Genomic DNA, 21,708 nt, shown 5'->3' with positions numbered 1-21,708 from the left:
GCAACAGTGGGAACAGGCACGTAGTCAATTGGCATCAGGAGTGAGGAAGGATGAGACAGATAAGGTAATGGAGAAGTCTGACAAATTATGGAAAGATCTACAAAAGGCAGGGGAGTTGCCAGGGGGAGATCAAAGAAAATCACAGGAGGAGATTTACATAACATGACTATAGCTGCATTGGAAGGGGAAGTGAACAAAGGCAGGCAGGCAATAGAGAAGAAGGCAGAGGGGAGACAGTCAGGCCCACACACATGTACCCCCATAACTCCACCTCACCTCTTTATCCTGATTTAACACAAGCTGCAGTGTCACCACCACCAGATCTATCTAATCAAATGCCAATGCTAAGGGTACAAGATGGACTCTTGAAGGTAGAGGATCTTGAAAAGAGAGAATATGCACAGTTGAGGGCACAGCTGAAACAGGAAGTGAAGGATGGATTGAGAGGAATTGAGGAACAAATAGAGGAAGCTAGGGGTCTTATTACAGGAGCCGTGGGAAGCCAGTGTGGTTATTAGGAGATTAGATAGGAGGACAGGGAATTGTAGAACAGGAAGCTCAGATACCAGTATCACCACAATCACATTCCACTCCTCAGGGAAAAGCAGGCGCAGATGTAGAGTATTAGTTATTAGTTAGTATTATTATTCCTTAGAGGCCTGCCGGGGGATGGTACGGGGTTCCAACGGAGAAGACAAAGAGAGGAGCACGAGACCCTTAGAAGGGTGAGAAAGGCACCTCCAGAGACAGAGAGTGAGATCGAGGATGAGGAAGAGTTAGAAGCAGATGATGAACTATACATGACCTAGATGAAGGATCAGACATAGTAGAAGAGGAAGTTCAAATAAAAGTTACAAAGGAGGAGGAAGAATACAGGTGGGGATAGATTGAGTAAGGCAGCATATAATCTGCGTAGTAGGAAGAAACTGGAAGAGCAGGCAGACAAGGACGAGGCCATAATGAGGAACTTACTAGCAGAACAGGAGTACACACCGGTGAGGAGGAACACATTTTCCTCAGACCACATCCAAATATAGTAAACAAATGCCACTAATTTATAAAGGACCAGGTACCGGAGAGGTGTACACACCATTCTCTTTCACTGACATGAATTGCATTTTATAAAAGATGCCGCCTCCAATTGAAGGAGGAGCTCAGTGGATGAATACATTTTGTAAATTCACATTGGGTCACAAACTGGGTTTGGGAGACTGGAGAGCCTTAATGGGGAGACAGGCGACGATGTGGGAAGTGGATCAAATTGAGAATGTCGCAGGTACAGGCCGGTTACCAGACTCTGAATCGTTTGGCCGTTGTGCCACTGACATAGGCCGAGCTATGCGAGAGACATTTCCTGCTCCAGTGGGAGCAATGTATACTCTAACGCTTTCCATAAAACCAGAAGAACCGGTGTCAACCTTTCTGAGCAGATGTAAGGAAGAGTGGACAGATACTGAAGGAGCACATCCAGGCTCTAGTGAATTGCAGACTATGCTCTTTAGAAAAGCAGTAATGACAGGAATCCCACAGCAGGTAAATGAAGCCATGGAAGGAAATCCAGATATTCCTGGGTGTTCTACCGAACAGAGGGAAAAACACCTGACACATCACTTGAAAAGGTACAAAGATAAGCAAGCTCAACAAAAAGGTGACTTAGATTCTGCTCAGGTACAGCTGTTAAAATTACAACCGGAGGAAGCTAGAAAAAAGGCAAATGAGGCAAAGAAAGAAGGTGGTTTCAGATGGTTCAACAGCTGCAGCCACCCGTCAGTGGTGCACCCACTCCTGACCTATATACCACACCACCGCGGGTCCCGACTCACCCTCCTTATCATGGGGGACCTGGGGGGCAATATGGAGGCTAACAATGTGGACCACTTAATTGTGGTGATCTAAATCACTGGAAGAACACATGTCCATATGGGGCAATGCCAGGACAAAGTGGTCAGATTGCTCCCCCTAGAGGATATGGATATGGGCCACGTTTTCAAGGTCCACCACCTCAACCACCTCAGCATCAGGCGCCATATGCAGCAGCAGCTCCCAGGGCCAGTAACCTCAAGTGCCCTGAAGAGGCCCGAGATGGTAGGAAAGAACAGACCATCAAGACGCAGAGGCGATGTTAAATTCGCTCCCATCTGCATTATGGTCAGCAGGTCCTACAGACCTAGGGTATGGCAGTATCCATATAAGCAACAAGCTGAGGAGGGAATAACAGACACTATTGAGGGACTGTTAGCAGCAGGGGTGTTGGAGGAATCTCAGTCAAAGTGGAACACACCTATCTTGCCAGTAGAGAAGCAGAACACTGGCAAATATCACATGGCTCATGATTTACGTAGGATTAATGCGATTGTTTCCACTCCAACAGTACTTGTGCCTAATCCATATGCTGCGATGTCTGTTCTGTCACCACAACACCAGTGGTTTATGGACTTGGCCAATGCATTGTTCTGTCTGCCACTGGCTGACCATCTTAGAGACATTTTCTCTTTTACCTTCCATGGTACTCAGTTTCGTTACACTCGAGTGCCACAGGGTTTCATACTTTTTCCTAGTCTATTTAACCAGATTTTGAAACAGCAGCTAGCAGATCTAGTTTTGATACAGTATGTAGATGACTTATTATTGGCTGCTCCAGACTCAAGAATCATTTCCAGACAAGGTACAGGGATGTCACAAATAAGTTATCTTTATATTTTCCATGGAGATGAATGGCTCAGTAATAAATAAGGGCTTTAAATTAAAAAGAAAAAAACGTTATAAATGAAAAGATTGTTTTTTTTTTTTTTACCTTCATTAGTATGATAATTAGAAATATTCTTTATGTTTACATTTTAAAATCATTTGTTGATGGTAGTCATGTCTTAACAAAACAGTGAATGTAGTCACTTATAATATTTACTTATATTCATGTTCTTACATATTCAACAGTTATGGATCCCATTTACCCGAGAGACTGGCGCCAACCGAGAGACCCATCTGTTGCTCTTCCTGCATCAAGTAGCAGCTTAGATGAAGATCTAGATTTGGATGTAACCAACCCATTTATTTTGTCATTTTTTATGTTTTTATTACCGCATGTTGTTAAAAGTGTATTTTCATTTAAACTGTTTTGTATTTATAATATTTTAGCAATAATTTTTTCAGGTCTTTTTCTTAATAAAATATTTATATATATTAAAATATATATATTTGTACCTTATATACCTATTTTTACCTGTTATGTTTGAGTAAAAAAATCCTTTAGCCAGGGAGGGGTCCTTCCAGGGAAAGTAACAATTGGAAATATGAGCTACTTTGTGAGACCGTACGTGCCTAAACCACGTAGATGTTATAACTGCCAGCGGTTTGGACATGTAGCAGTAATGTGTAAAGAGATAAGAAGGTGTGCCAGATGTGGAGGAAATCATAGTTACAGTCTGTTTGGGGAAAGTGTCCCACCTAAATGTTGCAATTGTGGGGGTGCAAATAGTGTGGCTTATGGAGGGTGTGCAATGATGAAGGAAGCAGTGCAAGTGCAGCAAGTGAGAGTGGGACAGAAAGTGTCATACGCAGAAGCAGTTAAAAAGGTTCAGAACCAGACAGCAGGGGGTAGCAGTGAGGATAATGTGAGACATGAAGCAAGACAAGTGAAGCAGAATGAGAGAAATATGATACAAGTGGATGTTAGAAAGTTAGTGACATTTATTGCTGGTGTGATTAATGGTACTGCAGATGTAAAGTCAAAGACAGAGAATATATAAACAAAAGAATATAGCTGACAGTGATGGCAGCAGTACGGCATTTGGATGTAACAGTGCTGACATGGGAAACAGTGAGAGATGATCTCAAACATGAGTCTAGTCAGGAATCATGGGCTGGTTCATGGTGTTATTAATACATTGGAATGCCCGAAGCCTGGTAAGGTATGGATAAGAGTTTAAACGAGTTATTGATGAAATGGTGCAGAAGCCAGATGTTATTTGTATTCTAGAGACCTGGCTTAGGCCAAATCTGGATTTTGTGATACAGGGGTATGTGGGTGTCCGTCGAGATAGAAGCACGGGAGGTGGGAGAGGGTGTGCTACAGTTATTAAACAGGGGATGCCATATAGGATTCTGGGATTAGGGAAGGAGCTGGAGTATGTGGAGGTGTGGGTAGGAACGGAGAACGTAGTAATAATCAACTTCTACGATCCATGTAAAAGATTGGAATTCGATTTAATGGAAGAGGTGGAGGGACAGGGAGAAACAAAGGTAGTGTGGTGTGTAGATTTTAATGCTCACAATCCACTTTGGGGGGGAAAGACAATTGATGAAAATGGGAGGGTGATGGAGGAGTTGTTGGATTTAAAAGGGTAGGTGTGTATTAATGATGGTAGAGGGAGAAATGTCAAAAAAATCAAAATGGGGTCAGGAAATGAGTCAGCACTAGACCTTACCATCACATCTAATGATCTAGCAAGGCTTTGTGAATGGGAGGTATGGGAGGAATTGACAGTAGGGAGTGATCATTTTCCTATATTATGCACAATTAGAATGAGGGTGGAAAAACAGTCTGGAGAGGGAAGAGGGAAATGGGTCTTAAGTAAGGCTAATTGGAGCATATTCAAGGAGTTATGCAAGGAAAGGTTAGCTGGGGAGGTTAGAGATATGGAGAGTGACAGAGAGTATAGTGCTTTCCAAAATATTATTAAAGAAGTGGCGGACGAAACTATTCCTAAGAGTTCTGGGATAAGGAGAAGGAAAGCGGTTCCATGGTGGACACAGGAATGCACGCCAGTAATAAGAGGTAGAAACAGGGCTTTCAGGTTATTGAGACGTACTCATAATTTTGAGCATTTACTCCAATACAAAAGGGCTCAAGCAGTTGTAAGAAAGACTGTACACCATGCTAAGAGGAAATAATGGCGCGGGTTCTGCAGTTCAATAGGAAGAACGACATCTGTGGGAGAAGTTTGGGGGATGATTAAAAAGATGAGCGGAATAAAGAGGGAGTGGGACTACCCTGTACTGGTCAGAGGGGGGTAGAAGGCAGTCACTGACAAAGAGAAGGCAGAGATGATGGCTAAAGCTTTTGTGGCAATACATAGCTCTGACAACCTGGAGGGTGTGTGGAGGAAAGGAAGGGAAATGACATTGAAGGCGTATCCTGGAAAAAGGGAGGAAGTGGGTGATGCACTGAGTGCTCCATTTTCTAAGGCAGAAATGGAGAGAGCAATTGCAAGAGCAGGTTTGACATCGCCAGGAGAAGATGAAATGTGTTATATTATGTTTTCGTGTATGGGTGAGGTAGCATTAAGAAGACTACTTAAGCTATACAACAGAGTGTCGGAAGAAGGGCAGCTTCCAAAGAGTTGGAAGGAAGCAGTTGTAGTCCCAATTAGGAAACCAGGGAAGCATCCGACAAAACCTTCTAGCTATAGGCCAATTGCTTTAACATCTCGTGTGTGTAAAGTTATGTAATGAATGATAACGGACAGACTGTTTTATTTTTTGGAGAAGAGGGAATTTATTGCATCGTGTCAAAGTGGATTCAGGAAGGGGAGGGGAACAATGGATCCAGTGTTATGCCTGGAAGACAAAATAAGGAAAGCCCAGGTCAATAAGGAAACAGTGCTAGCAGTCTTCTTTGATGTTGAGAAAGCGTATGACATGATGTGGAAAGAGGGACTGATGATAAAACTGGATAAATTGGGCATAGGAGGTAGGGCTTTTAACTGAGTGAAGGATTTCCTGTATGGACGATCTATACGAGTGAGAGTTGGGAAGAAAAATCGGGCAGGTACCTCATAGAAAATGGGACCCCCAGGGAAGTGTGATTAGTCCTTTGCTCTTCTCCATCATCATAAATGATGTAGGGATGTAGGGCTTGGGATTGGAAGATCTTTGTTTGCTGATGATGGGGCCATGTGGAAAAGGGGAAGGAACATAAATTATACAGTTAGAAAAGTCCAGGAAGCAATAGATCTAGTAGGGCGGTGGTCACTGAGATGGGGTTTTAGATTTTTAAGGGAAAAAACACAGGTGGTTTTCTTTACAAGGAAAAAGTTGGGGGAAGAGATCAATCTTAAACTATATTGACATGTACTGGAGAAGGTTGAGTCCTTTAGGTTTTTGGGAATGGTTTTTGATGCTAGGTTGACATAGGCCAGCCACATTGAGAAAGTTATAGTTACACTGAAGGGGATATATGATGCACTGATTAAATAGGTAACAGATGGGGGCATGAAAGGGTTAAAAGTCAGAATTTTGGCTGGGTGGGTGATGCTATTGGAAAAGAGATGGGACTAGAGGGAAAGGAATTCAGCTCTACAGTTCTGCTGCCAGTCAGACCACCTTGGCTTCTTTTGCAGACTAGTATGGACCTATGTGTGGACCTTTATATAGCCAATCAAGGAGTAGAGCGGGGTGGATGTATGTCAGGTATTTTGTGATCGGGTGAATGACAAGTATAGTGACTATTTGGTCATATTCACTGATGGGTCTAAAGAAACTGGATCTGCTTTCAGTGTACCAAAGATAGGGTTAATGATGCAGAAGAGACTCTCTGATAATTTATTAGTATTCACCGTGGAGTTGGTGGCTGTTTGATTGGCATTGCAGTGGGTAGAGCAAAAGTTGTCATATGCTCAGACTCTAGTGCAGTTCTGAAGAGTTTGCAATCATTTAAGTCAAAAGCAAGACAGGTCATAGTATATGAGGTACTAGAACTACACTCACGGATTTGTCAGATGGGGGTAAGGGTAAAGTTTACATGGGTTCCAGCACATGTGGGGGTGAAGGGTATATGAAACTGTAGATACATTGGCAAAATAAAACAGTAAACGGGAAGTTGTTGAAATAGCGATTTCATAAGTAAAGCAGAAGCCAACGCACAAATCTGGTCAAAAATTAATAAAAAGTGGCAGGTACACTGGGATGCAGAGGAGAAAGGGTGACAATTATATAACATTCAACGAAAGGCTGGAACAGAGAGGGTCACTGGAAGGAAGAAATTATCTTCACTAGGTTAAGAATAAGACACTGTGGGTTACATATTATGGGTAAACACTTATCAGTTAGGTGTGAATTTTGTGATAATATTGAATCTGTGGAACATGCGATTTTTGAGTGTCAAGAATATGAGAGGGAAAGGGCAAAGATGAGAGATGGCATAAGGGAATTCACTTGGGGAATTGCTGGGGAAGTCATTAAATGATATGAGTACACTGTTATTTCGATTCTTAAAGGAAACAAGACTGGCAGAAAGTATATATATATAGTTTGTTTCAGTTTTGTTTTGATGGTTTATTTATTTATCTCCGGCCTACACTCCAGTACAGTATGTGGCGGTAATGCACCAATAATGTTGGATGCCAGCCGCCGTTAAACAATAAAGAAGAAGAAGAAGCAGAAAGAAAAGCTCCCGAACGTCCACTGTCGGAACTTAACAGTGTGACACCCAGCGGAAGTAAACAATACAAACGCCAGCGTTAGCTGCATGTATTAAATTCACTAGAAGTCTTTATTGTAATCGTAGTACCGCTAATTATTTAATTTGTAATTAAGCAACAATGTCTTCAGTTGAGTGTTTGAGAGAGTTTGTCAACGAGCGACTAACTGCTGCTGCTGAAGAAATATTCGGAGTTTTTATAAAAACTATCGTCGAGTACGAAGAAGAGATCGATCGTCAGCGCAGACTGCTGGATATCGTTTGGAAACCCGAAATAAAGTTACACAGGATAGGTGTGTAAAATTTCATTATTTTAATGACACAACAGAAAAAGATTATATATTATCCAAATTGTTTAATTATATACAGGCAACGTTACTCTTTCCCATCCCAGTAGTAGCCTGTTCCTTCTGTTCTCTGTCCCTCCAGAGCTCCCACAGCAACATGTCTGGAAGGAGGAGGAGGTTCTGGCTGACCAGCAGCTCTGTATTCAGGAGAGGAACTCCAGTCTGGACCAAGAGGACCCAGAGCCTCCACAGATTAAAGAGGAACAGGAGGAACTCTGTACCAGTCAGGAGGGAGAGCAGCTTGTACTGAAGCAGGAGACTGATACCTTTATGTTGACTCCTACTTATGAGGAAAGAGACCACAGTGAAGCAGAACTGAAAAGTGACCACCAGCTCCTCTCTCACAGCTGTCATGTAGCTGAGAGCCAAGATCAGAAAGGAGGCGAGCATGAAGACTCAGGATCAACTAGAGATGCAGAGCCAGAACAAAAGAATCAAGATCACAAAAGCAGAAGCCACAGAAACAATGTAAACAAGTCTACCATGTCAGAGGTTCACCATAATCCTCACACAGGTAAAAACTCCTTCAAATGTGACACTTGTGGAAAATACTTTAAGTTTAAGTCACTACTGCAAACACACCTTAGAATTCACACATATGAGAAGCCATAGAATTGTGGCAGCTGTGGGAAAAGATTCAGTTACACATCGGATTTGAAAGCTCATATAAGAATCCATGTCTTGTAAAATATGTGGGAAAGACTTGAGTCAAAGCAGTCACTTGAAAATCTTTGCAAGACCTGTGGGAAAAGATTAATATCTGCATCACAATTGAGTGTTCATACAAGAAGAACCCACACAGGTGAAAAACCATATTCTTGCAAAATATGTGGGAAAGATTTTAAATTTAGCAGCTAGTTGACACTCCACAGAAGAACCCACACAGGTGAGAAGCCATACTTTTGCGACACCTGCGGGAAAATATTCAGCGACCGTTCAGCATTGACAACACACATGAGAATCCACACAGGTGAGAAACCATATTCTTGCAAAACATGTGGGAAAGATTTTAGAACTAGCAGTGCCTTGAAAGTCCACATGAGAACCCGCACTGGTAAGAAGCAGTAGCTTTGCACAATCTGATGGAGAAGATATGCTTTTACGTATAATGTGGCACAGCACAGAAGATCACAGGCAAAAAAACACCTGAGGATCGTTAGGAGGAGAGACCGTCCAGCTGAAACTCCTGTGGAGACGTGTTCACCTGTGATTGAAATCCATTTTTGCAATAGCTACATCTCTCAACTGAATGTAAAAGGTTTTCCATAAAATGAGATGTCAATTTCCCTTCATGTGACTATGTGACTTATTGTGAAGGAATTTCTCCTTCATTAAGGCTAATATCACACAGGTTTCCCCAGGTCATGTCGGGGTCATATGCTGAGCTACAGGAAGCCAAAGGTAACATCCTGCTGCCTTGATAAAATAAACTCTGTGATGCATTCTAAGTAACCTAAGGTTGAGAAGATCTTTTTTGTCTTTACAGACAAATTGTTTTATTTTTTATTTTTTTATTTTTAAGAACATTTATCTTCAAGAAGTAGTGGTTGCAACCAGGACTCAGGACTCTGAATGCGCCTTTTAGGCTTCTTTGCTTTCTTGCGCTCTAATTTCTGTCTTTTCTTTTTTATGTAGTTTTATTTTCAGCATTGCACAAATAAACCAAACTGAACTACGAAGTCAGATTTTACATTTGAGATTTACTGACATTACTGTTTTTTATTTAACATATAAGGAGTCCTATTAAATGGATAGTCTGGGTTTTTTGAAGTGGGGCTGTATGAGAAACTTATGCATAGTCAGTGTATTACCTGCAGTAGATGGCGGTGGGCGCATCCCCAGTTTGGAGAAACAGAGATTTGTACCGGCACTGAAGCAAAATAATATACTGCAGTGGACAGGGTCAGTAGCAAAACCTATTTTAGCCACCTAAAATAAAAGCAGCAAATCTTCACATTTGTGAAACCAGAACCATGAAATGTTTTACATGAAATATGTATTAAGCGATTATCAAAAGATATTTCTGTCAGTCAACTAATGTACTAGATGTACTTGTATAAACTGTTGAGTAGTTTTTAGCAGTAGTAATTTATCATATTTCATATATTATCAGGATTTTTAAAACTATAAATATGAGTGTAAAAATCTTACTTTGTAAAGTAACTATTTACTGAAGCTGAAAATACTTGTAGTGAAGTAAAAAGTACAATATTTCTCATATATATATATATATATATATATATATAAAAACGATCGTCGAGTACGAAGAAGAGATCGATCGTCAGCGCAGACTGCTGGATATAATTTGGAAACCCGAAATAAAGTTACACAGGATAGGTGTGTAAAACTTCATTGTTTAGTAACACAAAACAGGGATTTATATATTATCCAAAGTATTTAAATATATACTGGTACTGCATCTTGTTCTTTCCCATCCCAGTAGTAACCTGTTCCTTCTGTTCTCTGTCCCTCCAGAGCTCCCACAGCAACATGTCTGGAAGGAGGAGGAGGTTCTGGCTGACCAGCAGCTCTGTATTCAGGAGAGGAACTCCAGTCTGGACCAAGAGGACCCAGAGCCTCCACAGATTAAAGAGGAACAGGAGGAACTCTGTACCAGTCAGGAGGGAGAGCAGCTTGTACTGAAGCAGGAGACTGATACCTTTATGTTGACTCCTACTTATGAGGAAAGAGACCACAGTGAAGCAGAACTGAAAAGTGACCACCAGCTCCTCTCTCACAGCTGTCATGTAGCTGAGAGCCAAGATCAGAAAGGAGGCGAGCATGAAGACGCAGGATCAACTAGAGACGCAGAGCCAGAACAAAAGAATCAAGATCACAAAAGCAGAAGCCACAGAAACAATGTAAACAACTCTACCATGTCAGAGGTCACCATAATCCTCACACAGGTAAAAACTCTTTCAAATGTGACACATGTGGAAAAGATTTTAACTATAAGTCTATATTGCAGATTCACCAGCGAAGTCACACAGGTGAGAAGCCATATTCTTGCAGCAGCTGTGGAAAAAGATTTAGTAACACATCACAATTGAACGTTCATATGAGAATCCACACAGATGAGAAACCATTTTCTTGCAAAACATGTGGGAAAGACTTCAGAACTAACAGTAACTTGAAACTCCACATAAGAACCCACACAGGTGAGAAACCACATTCTTGCAAAACATGTGGGAAAGATTTAAGAACCGTCAGTGCCTTATATGTCCACATGAGAATCCACACAGGGGAGAGGCCGTACCTTTGCAAGACCTGCGGAAAAAGATTCATTCAGATGTCAGGTTTATCAAGTCATATGAGAACCCACACAGGTGAGAAGCCGTATTTTTGTGAAACATGTGGAAAATATTTCAGAATTAGTAGTCAGTTGAAACTCCACATGAGAAGTCATACAGGTGAGAGGCCATTTATTTGCAAGACCTGCGGGAAAAGATTCTCTCAGATTTCAGGCTTATCAGGTCACATGAGAACCCACACAGGTGAAAAGCCATATTCTTGCAAAATATGCATGAGATCTTTTAGACAGAGTGGTGGCTTGACAGTCCACATGAGAAACACACAGGTGAGAAGCCGTACCTTTGCAAGACCTGCGGAAAAGGATTCTGTGACACTTCAACATTGACCTCACATGTAAGAATCCACACGGGTGAGAAGCCATATTCTTGCGCAACATGTGGGAAATCTTTTAGACACAGTAATAGCTTGGCGGTCCACACGAGAACCCACTCTGGTAAAAAGCCATAGCTTTGCATGATCTGTGGGAAAAGATAGGTGTTTGCATCTAATTTGACACAGCTAAGAAGATCACATACAAGCAAGTAGTCTTGTATTTGCTAAACATGTGGGAGACGATACAGTTTTAGAGGTTTGTGTTCCAAACACACATGAGCTCACAGAAGTGAGGCGCTGCATATTTGCAGCACTTACTCAACTTATATATTGTCTGACACAGCTGCCTTGATCAGGATGAACCCTTTGACCCATTTTCTAGGTGTTTCTTTAAAGACAAAGCTGTCTTTAGAAAGTGTTTTGAATGATGTAACTTAGGTTAACTAACTTTCTTCTAGGTTTGTTTTTCTGTGCTCTTCTTTCATTGCTGTATATGCCTGTTTGTGTGTTTTGTGAAAATACATATTGTTCTGTTGTGTTTGTTTTTTAATGACTATAATGTCCTTTTTAAAATTTCTTTAAATAGGAGACTCTAAATTAGCCTTTCAGCTAATTTTCTCTTCAATGTAATAACTGATTTTTGTATTGCATGTATTTGTAGTTTCATTACTGTGCAAATAAACTAAACTGAACTAAAGTCAGATTTTACATTTACGTGACTTTTCTGTATTATAAGAAGTCCAGTTACAATTGCTATATATGTCAGAGGTCGCACGCCTCTGAGGCAACTAGGAGTTAAGTGTCTTGCTCAGGGACACCGTCACCACCCCATAGATATACTATATATGACTTCTACGTAGTTACAATAGTTACTTTGCAGGTTAAGATTTTAAATATACTTTTATACTTATAATGGGCTCATAAAAACTATTAATTGTTACAATATCCAACAGGATGTAAAACTAAGCTCAACGTTTACTAACTGCACACATGTTACATGTAATATATAATTATGTGGCACAGACAGAGGCTATTCTGCGTAATGATTAATTTAACGTTTCTTACTTTGAATATATCTGAATAGATGCACATCTGCCTAACTAACATTCTGAATGCACGGTGAATGACATTATGGAATTTCTACGTAAACAATCTGAATACTGTTTCCAGCACTGCTTTTTTTTTGTTAAATTATCTGCGAAGAAACAAAAAAAGACATCTGTTTGTTAAAAGCTGCAGTTCAGAAAAGAGTACCAAATAAATTTCCTTGTGGAACGAAGTGAGGTAGATGTACATCTATGTTACTGATAATAAACACTTTTAGAATAAAAGGCCATCAGTTGATCAGCAATTCTGCTCCTCCATTGGCAAAGAAAGAAAATTAGGTGACATGTCAATGATTACAAAGATGAGTGGGAAAGAAAAACAGTTAAAAATCCAGGGCTGATAAATGGAGAATACCTGGCAATTAGAAATAAGGAGAAAGCCGACCTACTGGCTAAGAGATTTGCAAGTGTAGTAATGAAATACATAATGTGAAGTAATTAATGGGTACTATGACACAGGTTTCCGCAGGTCATGATAGGGTCAATAGTAGAGCTGAATTTAACCAAGGATGACAGTCCCTCCAAACTGCAGGACTCTGTCTCTCCTCTCTGCCTGCTTGTCGACTGACACAACTGAGTTGATAATGATGCACTGTTATAAATTTGTTAAGTAACCCAATGTCCTGATAATCTTTTGTTTCAGTACAGACAGACTGAATGGCTGTAAATAGAAAGTGTTTCATGTGTCTTGATTTGAACCAGTAACCAATAGAGTCTTCACACATGTATTGATGGGTGAACTTCAATCTCTTATTTGAACACTTAGTGAATTTCTATAGATCTAGGAAGGATAAATATCCCCAGACAGGAAGTATTCTTCAGATTTTTTGTTGGTACGGTGTATGTTGACACTATGTCCACGGTCGGCCTCAAACAACAACGCAATGATACGTCTTCACCAGTCTCTGAAACGACTCCATCACACCTGAACCTGGCTTACAATATTTTAGAACAAATAAGCAATGGAAAAAGTTTAAGAGCAAATACTGATTTAACAAAGATAAAGGATAGGGATATATCGACGCTTGACATAATGATAAATGTGCATGGAGGAATCATGTTAAACAGGTTGAATCAAAGTGAATCTTGTGAGATCAGTTTCTGGTTATGAATGGGGAGCAGATAAACAATCTTTATCAATATCAAAATATCAATCAATATTTATAGAGCTTTAAAGCGGCAGTCGTTAACAACTAAGCATAATGCAAAATCTTCTGTCTCTGCTGCTCGTATCACTCCCTTAAGCCCCTCACACCAAATCCACAAGTTCGTACAGCAGAAGAAAGACCCAGCAAAACCTTGCAGGGCTCGCTCTCCACGAAGAGGGTCTTGCCAAGACATTGGTCCATCTTGCATCTTGAAGACGCCCCTTCAACGTGGCCCAGGCTGCAGAGGCAGCTGTGACAACATCTAACAAGTTAATGTGAGGCTAGTACACCACAGTCGCCCTTATAAAGTTATTCCCCATTGTTTGTCATCATGACTCTTTGCCCAAAGCTACGTGTGGAGCGGGGAAATGATCGCATACGTTTTTTTTTTTACTGTATGCTGCTGTTCACAAAGGAAGGACAGTTCTTCATTAGTGGTGGTTGTTTATCAGACATTGTGTTTGCAAACGTTCTGAAGCCGCACTGAAGACATTGAGCTTAACTGAGTGACAGCATGCGCAAGAGGCTACAGTGTGTGTGCACGAGCAGTGGTTGACGCTGAGTTAGACAATCCTGCTGGAACTGATTGGTTGTTCTGACTCAGGCTTGGTGGTTTCTTGCAAGTGGCGTTAGGAGATGTAGGATGAGCCAGAGGAACCTCATTTTATTTACACATATGGTTCACACATTATCTGTGGCCATTTCAATGTTTTATGTCCAGGTTTAGGTGGTACTAGGGTGCTGGCATAGCTAATGGGGGCTCATCTACTTAGGAGGGCAGGGGCAATGTTGCCAGAGGGGAAAAGCCAACTAGTTTTTGACTGCCAACGATGCAGCAGCTGTGACTGTTTGTTTGATGTATATTAGGAGACTGTCAATGGAGAAGGAATATTGTATCATTATGGATGTTGAAGACCGCATGTGCAACAATAAATCATATCTCTCATCATGACAGAGAAGAAAGCAGAAGTTGAACTCTTGTTGCATTCTTTCTAAACGGAACAAAGGTGCTGCGCGTCAACTACCTTAACCCTCTGTGTAGCCATCAGCTGCTTTAAGTTTAGGCTTAGCTGTTACATTATCTGTCTCATGCATTACTGTCAGGATATTTGGACAGTTTTAGGAAAAGAAACGGAAGAGAAAATCATTCATTTCAAACAGTTGAAAGCGGAAAGAAAATCGACATGGAAAGTACAATTACCAATAATTTTTTCTTACGTACAGTACTGAACTAAATATACATTATACTTACTGTCCACCACTACTGATAATTATCACAAGTTTTGAATAAAATCAGAAAAAAGCGGAACGAAAAGCTCCTGCACTGCTACTGTCGGAGCATAACAGTGTGACATCCAGCGGAAGTAAACAAACGCCAGAGTTAGCCGCGTGTGCTGGATTCGCTGGAAGATTTTATTGTAGTTGTAGTTCCGCTAATTATTACTTTTGTAACTGAGCAGCAATGTCTTCAGTTGAGAGTTTGAGAGAGTTTGTCAACGAGCGACTAACTGCTGCTGCTGAAGAAATATTCGGAGTTTTAAAAAAAACTATCGTCGAGTACGAGGAAGAGATCGATCGTCAGCGCAGACTGCTGGATATCGTTTGGAAACCCGACATAAAGCTACACAGGACAGGTGTGTAAAGCTTCATTATTTTAGTAACAGAAAAAGGGATATATATATATATATATATATATATATATATAATCCAAAGTGTTTATTATATACTAGGGTGACCATATTTTGGTTTTCAAAAAAGAGGACAGTGCGGGCAGACGACACCCGCTGTGGTTGAAAGGTTGGAGCTAAAGAAGATTCAGGTAATTTGTGTGTAATGTTTTAGTATCGTATATTACTGTATAACTGCAATATTATAATACTGAAAGTTTAATGTTGCTATAATACTATTATATTAATAGGTTAAACTTTATCTGCCGGTCTTCCTACAGGTTCTTCATTGTAGTCCTATTTCTAACATTTCAGCAGCTTATTAGTTGAGATTCAACTGAGTCACAAATGAAACCCTATTCTGTATTGTTAAGGTTTGATTAGGGATGATGTTTCAGTATAATTTCAGATAAGTGTCCTATATAGATTACCACTAGTATATTATTAATTCTAGTTACAGCAGTTTCATTATCGTATGTTGTTCTCATTCAATGAAAATACAGCAAGTATATGCTCTATGTAGTGGTTATACTCTAATTTGTTAATGCTGCTGAGTGCTAACTTGTCAATAATCAAACATTCACATAAAATCAGTTCAACATTTCTAAAGTTTGCTGTAGCAAACCAGGCCCCAGCCAGGCTGTGATTGGTCGGTTCAAGAAAAGTGCCATTAATGGGAAACTTTATGCACATGCTTGAATAAAAAACACACACAATCTTCTCCCTGCTCCTGGCAGAAAAAAGTACTGGCAGCTTTTGAGAAGTGCAGAAAAAAAGTCCCTGTACACAAAGAGTAAAATGTACCGTTGAGTACCGGGCCACTTCAAGCACTGCGTTTGGGTGTTTTTTACACTGTTGAAGCGCCATGTGCCACTGTTGAAAAGCAAACTGCTGATCTGTCTCTGGCTGTTGCCATGGTGCTGAGGGTAATGACTGAGGTGGGACCTAACGAGAAAGATCAAAGCAACGCACACTTGATTGCCAAAAGATCCCAAAAAAGGGACACTCTAATATATACTGGTACTCATTTCCTCACGTGTCTGCATGTTTTTTTCTTTCCCATCCCAGTAGTAGCCTGTTCCTTCTGTTCTCTGTCCCTCCAGAGCTCCCACAGCAACATGTCTGGAAGGAGGAGGAGGTTCTGGCTGACCAGCAGCTCTGTATTCAGGAGAGGAACTCCAGTCTGGACCAAGAGGACCCAGAGCCTCCACAGATTAAAGAGGAACAGGAGGAACTCTGTACCAGTCAGGAGGGAGAGCAGCTTGTACTGAAGCAGGAGACTGATACCTTTATGTTGACTCCTACTTATGAGGAAAGAGACCACAGTGAAGCAGAACTGAAAAGTGACCACCAGCTCCTCTCTCACAAAAACTCTTTCAAATGTGACACATGTGTAAAAGACTTCAACTATGTGTCAATATTGCAGACACATATGAGAATTCACACAGATGAGAAGCCATATTCTTGCAGCAGCTGTGGAAAAAGATTGAGTAACACATCAGATTTGAATGCTCAATAAGAACCCGCACAGCTGAGAAACCATTTTCTTGTAAAACATGTGGGAAAGATTTCAGAACTAGCAGTCACTTGAAAGTCCACATGAGAACCCACACAGCTGAGAAACCATTTTCTTGTAAAACATGTGGGAAATCTTTCAGACGGTTGGCTCACTTGAACGACCACATAAGAATCCACACAGGTGAGAGGCCTTATTCCTGCAAAACATGTGGAAAGAATTTCATAGAGAGTACTAAGTTGAAAATTCACATAAGAAGAGCTCACACTGGTGAGAAGCCATACCTTTGCAAGACCTGCGGGAAAGGATTTGTTGTCACTTCAGCATTGAAAGCACACATAAGAATCCACACAGGTGAGAAACCGTATCCTTGCAAAACATGTGGAAAGATTTTCGAACAAGCTACTGCTTGAAAGTCCACATGAGAACCCACACAGGGGAGAAACTGTATTCTTGTACAACATGTGGGAAAGATCTTAAAACTAGCTATGGCTTGAAACTCCACATGAGAGCCCACACAGGTGAGAAGCCATTCTGTTGCAAAACATGTGGGAACAGATTCCATAACATTTCAGCATTGACATCACACGTAAGAATTCACACAGGAGAGAAGCCGTTTAACTGTGAAACATGTGGAATGGATTTCAGAACTAGTGGTCACTTAAAAGTCCACATAAAAACCCACACTGGTGTTAAGCCATAGCTTTGCATAATCTGCAGTAAAAAGATAAGCTTTTGTGTCTAATTTGAAATGGCACCGCATACAGGCAAGTAACTTAAATCATACATGAAAAAAAAAAACACACGAGGATCAATAGACAGGAGGAGAAAGCATCCAGCTGAAACTCCTGTGGAGACGTGTTCACCTGTGAATGAAATATACTTTTGCAATAGCTACATCTCTCAACTGAATGTAAAATAATTTCCAAAAAATGAGACATCAGTTTCTTAGTGTAAAGTTTCCCTTCATGTGACTGTATTACTTATTGTAAAGGAATTTCTCCTTCAGTAAGGCTAATATCAAACAGGTTTCCCCAGGTCATATAAGGGTTATTTGCTGAACTACAGCAAACCGAAGGTGACATCCTGTGACTCTCTAAAACAGGTCAGATTCTGTCTCCTCTCTGTCTGTTCAGTTGACTGTCTGACGCTGCTGCCTTGATCAGGATGAACTCTGTGATCCATTCTCTTGGTGACCCAAGGTCCAGGGCCCGGTTGTTCAAAAAGTGTAATCTGGACAGGCACGTCCACACATAGACATCAAAAGGGGCTTCAGCACCTGCCCTTTTTTTCTGGGATGCTTGTGTTTTTTTTTTGTTTTTTTTCAATAAATAAATACCGTATAATATAGTATATTTATTCCTGTTTGCAACAGATTCCCTGTCAAACATATTTATTGGGGGGAAAAAAATCTAAATGGGCTACCCCCCCCCCCCCCCAACTATAGACATATTGACAAATAGTGCAGTAATCAGAGTGCAAAGGATGCTAGAGTAAACTATTTTCATTATGTACATGTTGAACGTGGATATGATATACAGGTACACATACATGCATACATGTACACAGTGTGATGGAACATCAAAGGATGCTGGAAAAAATAAACAAGACCTATGACCTTATGACCTGAGGTAGGTGTATTAGTATACAGTATGTACAATATGACGTAGTATGAACAGCACTGAAACAGAGAATGGTGAATAATAATAAGTGAAACCAGTAAACAGGTGGCTGATTAGAGACAGAGTTACTGGGTTATTGCACAGGAATTGTTCCTGACACTGTGTGTCAGAAATCAGCTGTTCATCAGAGTGATGGCTTGTGGGAAGAAACTGTTCCTGAATCTGTTGGTTTTGGCGTACAGTGCTCTGTAGCGCCTACCAGAGGGGAGAAGCTGGAACAGATTGTGTCCGAGGTGAGATGGATCTGCAGTGATGTTTCCTGACTCTGGAAATGTATAAGTCCTGAATGGAGGGCAGGTTGGCACCAATGATTTTTTCTGCAGTCCTGACTGTCTGTTGTAGTCTGCTCCTGTCCTTTTTGCTGGTAGATCCAAACCAGACAGCGATGGAGGTGCAGAGGACAGACTGGATGATGGCTGTGTAGAAGTGGATCAGCAGCTCCTTAGGCAGGTTGAGCTTCCTGAGCTGACGCAGGAAGTACATCCTCTGCTGGGCCATCTTGATGATGGTGTCAGTGTTGGGCTCCCACGTCAGGTCCTGGGATATAGTGGAACCCAGTTTTGAGCGTGTTAAGATCCAGGTTGTTCTGGCAGCACCAGAGAGCCAGCTGATCAACCTCCCGTCTGTAGGCCGACTCATCACCATCCCGGATGAGGCCGATGACCGTTGTGTCGTCAGCGAACTTCAGGAGTTTGACAGATGGGTCTCCTGGGGTGCAGTCGTTGGTGTAGAGGGAGAAGAGCAGTGGGGAGAGCACACACCCCTGGGGGGCGCCAGTGCTGATAGTCCGGGTGCTGGATGTGATGTTTCCCAGCCTCACCTGCTGACTCCTGTCAGTCAGGAAGTCTGTGATCCACTGACAGGTGGAGGCTGGCACAGTGAGTTTGGTGCTGAGGATGTCCGGGATGATGGTGTTGAACGCTGAGCTGAAGTCCACGAACAGGATCCTTGCATATGTCCCTGGAGAGTCGAGGTGTTGCAGGATGTGATGCAGACCCAAGTTGACAGCATCATCCACTGACCTGTAGCCCTGTAGGCAAACTGCAGGGGGTCCAGCAGGGGGGTTGTATTGTCCTTCAGGTGGGCCAACACCAGTCTTTCAAAGGACTTCATGACTACAGATGTCAGGGCGACGGGCCTGTAGTCATTCAGTCCAGAGATGGAGGGCTTTTGGGGACCGGGATGACTGTGGAGCGTTTGAAGCAGGAGGGAACTTCACTCAGCTCCAGTGATTTGTTGAAGATCTGAGTGAAGATGGGGGCCAGCTGGTCCGCACAGATTTTCAGGCACGATGGTGAGACACCGTCAGGTCCAGGAGCCTTCCTGATCTTGAAGAGGTGGCTCACGTCCTCTTCACAGATCTTGAGTGCAGGTGAGAGCTCAGAGGGGGAAGGTGACTGTTTGAAGATGGCGTTGGAGTGGGGGAGAGGTGTGACTCTGGGCTTTTCAAACCTACAGTAGAAACCATTCAGCTCGTCTGCCAGTCGTTGAGTACCAACAGTGTTGGGGGATGGTCTCTTGTAGTTTGTGAGTGTCCGTAGGCTTCTCCACAATGACGCATGGTCGTTGGCTGCAAAGCTGTTATTTAGCTTTTGAACAGGGGGTTTTTGGTTGGCTGATGTAAGATGTCACAGTGTCGGTTAGTTCGTCCAGGTCAGTGGCTGCAGCCTCAAAAACACTCCAGTCAGTGCAGTGAATGCAGGCCTGTAACTCCAGCTTTGACTCGTTGGTCCATGTTTTCACAGTCTTTACAACAGGTTTAGCAGATTTCAGTTTTTGCCTGTGTGTCGGGATAAGATGAACCAGACAGTGATCAGAGAGTCCCAAGGCTGCACGGGGAACAGATCGATAGGCGTCCTTTAATGTTGTGTAGCAGTGGTCCAGTGTGTTAGTGTCCCTGGTGGGACACTTAATATGCTGTCTTTATTTTGGAAGTTCATGACTAAAGTTTGCTTTGTTAAAGTCCCCAAGAACTATGAGCAGGGCGTCTGGATGTTTTTCCTCCACGTTAGTTATCTGGTCGGCCAGGTGTAGTAACGCCTCACTAACACAGGCCTGAGGTGGAATGTAAACAGCGACCAGAACAAACGAGGAAAACTCCCACAGTGAATAAAACGGTTTGTAGTTTATAAATAATGTCTAAGTGAGGCCTGCATGATTGATGAACACTGACATCTGTGCACCAACCTTCGTTTATATAGTAACAGAGTCCGCCTCCCCGTGTTTTTCCTGTGAGCTCCCTTTCGCACTCCGCGCGGATGAGATTAAATCCCGGTAGGTGAAGTGCGCTGTCCGGGATACACTCGGTGAACCAGGATTCGGTAAAACAGAGGGCGGCAGATCTGCAGAAGTCTGAGTTAGTTCTGTTGAGGAGCAGTTCGTCCATTTTGTTGGCCAGAGAGCAGACATTCGGCAGGTGAATTGAAGGGAGGGCAACCAATCAAAAGTTTGTAACGATTGCATCCCTCATTGCAGGTCCCTCATTCTGAGATCGCCTCCAAAAAGCTAAAAGCTGCTCTATGAACTCTAAACAATCTTTATTTTAACTCTTGGACATTGAGACTTTTTAGGATTTACAACATATGTTCAAAATATCCACAGTGTATCTGTGAATAATGTTTATTTGTTTGATATTCTTGAATTAGGTGTGGGTCAGATGATGATGATGATGAAGATGTCTCTTTAAATAAAAGTGACCCCAGGCTGTCTGTTCTACCTCTTGGTCTTTATATCATTAACAGACTACAATGTGATATGTTTAGTCCCATTTAGAGCACTGGTAATCCGGATTTGGTAATCTTGAAAAGTTTGTATCTGGATCAGGGTGATCCACTCCAATATTGCTTTGAAAACCGGCACAAAAGCAAGATGGATTACGTGAGACTGGATAGCAAAATATGGGATTTCCAAATCCGGATCATTCTGATCGTGATTACATTTTTTGAACAACTGGGCCCCAGAGGATCTTTATTTTGTTTCTTTCTTTAAAGTGTTGCATGTTACTTGAATGATACATAGCATAACTTAGGTCAGCTACCTTCTCGGTTTGTTTTTCTGTGTTCTTTTTATTTGACTGCTGTTTATACTTATTTTTGTGTTTTGTGTATACCCATATTGTTCCACTATGTGTAGTTATTTGTTTTTGATAAGTAATAATGCAAATTTTTATTTTTTTAAATGGGGAAAGACTCTGAATAAGCC

At 41.6% G+C, this 21,708-nt stretch overlaps 1 protein-coding gene and 1 pseudogene across 1 annotated transcript; both read left to right on the top strand.

Annotated features, from left to right (window-relative positions):
• The first annotated feature begins 7,427 nt into the window (after nt 1-7,427).
• Nucleotides 7,428-16,819, top strand: LOC119897000 (golgin subfamily A member 6-like protein 6). The gene is made up of 4 exons (XM_038710504.1): nt 7,428-7,710; nt 7,847-8,278; nt 10,240-10,670; nt 16,413-16,819. Exons 1-4 carry the CDS (start codon nt 7,539-7,541, stop codon nt 16,578-16,580), a joined length of 1,203 nt encoding a protein of 400 aa, XP_038566432.1. The 5' UTR covers nt 7,428-7,538; the 3' UTR covers nt 16,581-16,819.
• On the top strand, nt 16,601-17,626 carry LOC119898088 (annotated as a pseudogene).
• Nucleotides 17,627-21,708: the final 4,082 nt, after the last annotated feature.

Source organism: Micropterus salmoides, unplaced genomic scaffold (genome assembly GCF_014851395.1).
Source record: "Micropterus salmoides isolate LMB-PRFRI ecotype aquatic unplaced genomic scaffold, ASM1485139v1 Ms_hic_scaffold_11, whole genome shotgun sequence".
Lineage (NCBI taxonomy): Eukaryota > Metazoa > Chordata > Actinopteri > Centrarchiformes > Centrarchidae > Micropterus > Micropterus salmoides.
Note: the sequence above shows the minus strand (reverse complement) of the source record. Positions and strands in the feature narration are given on the sequence as shown.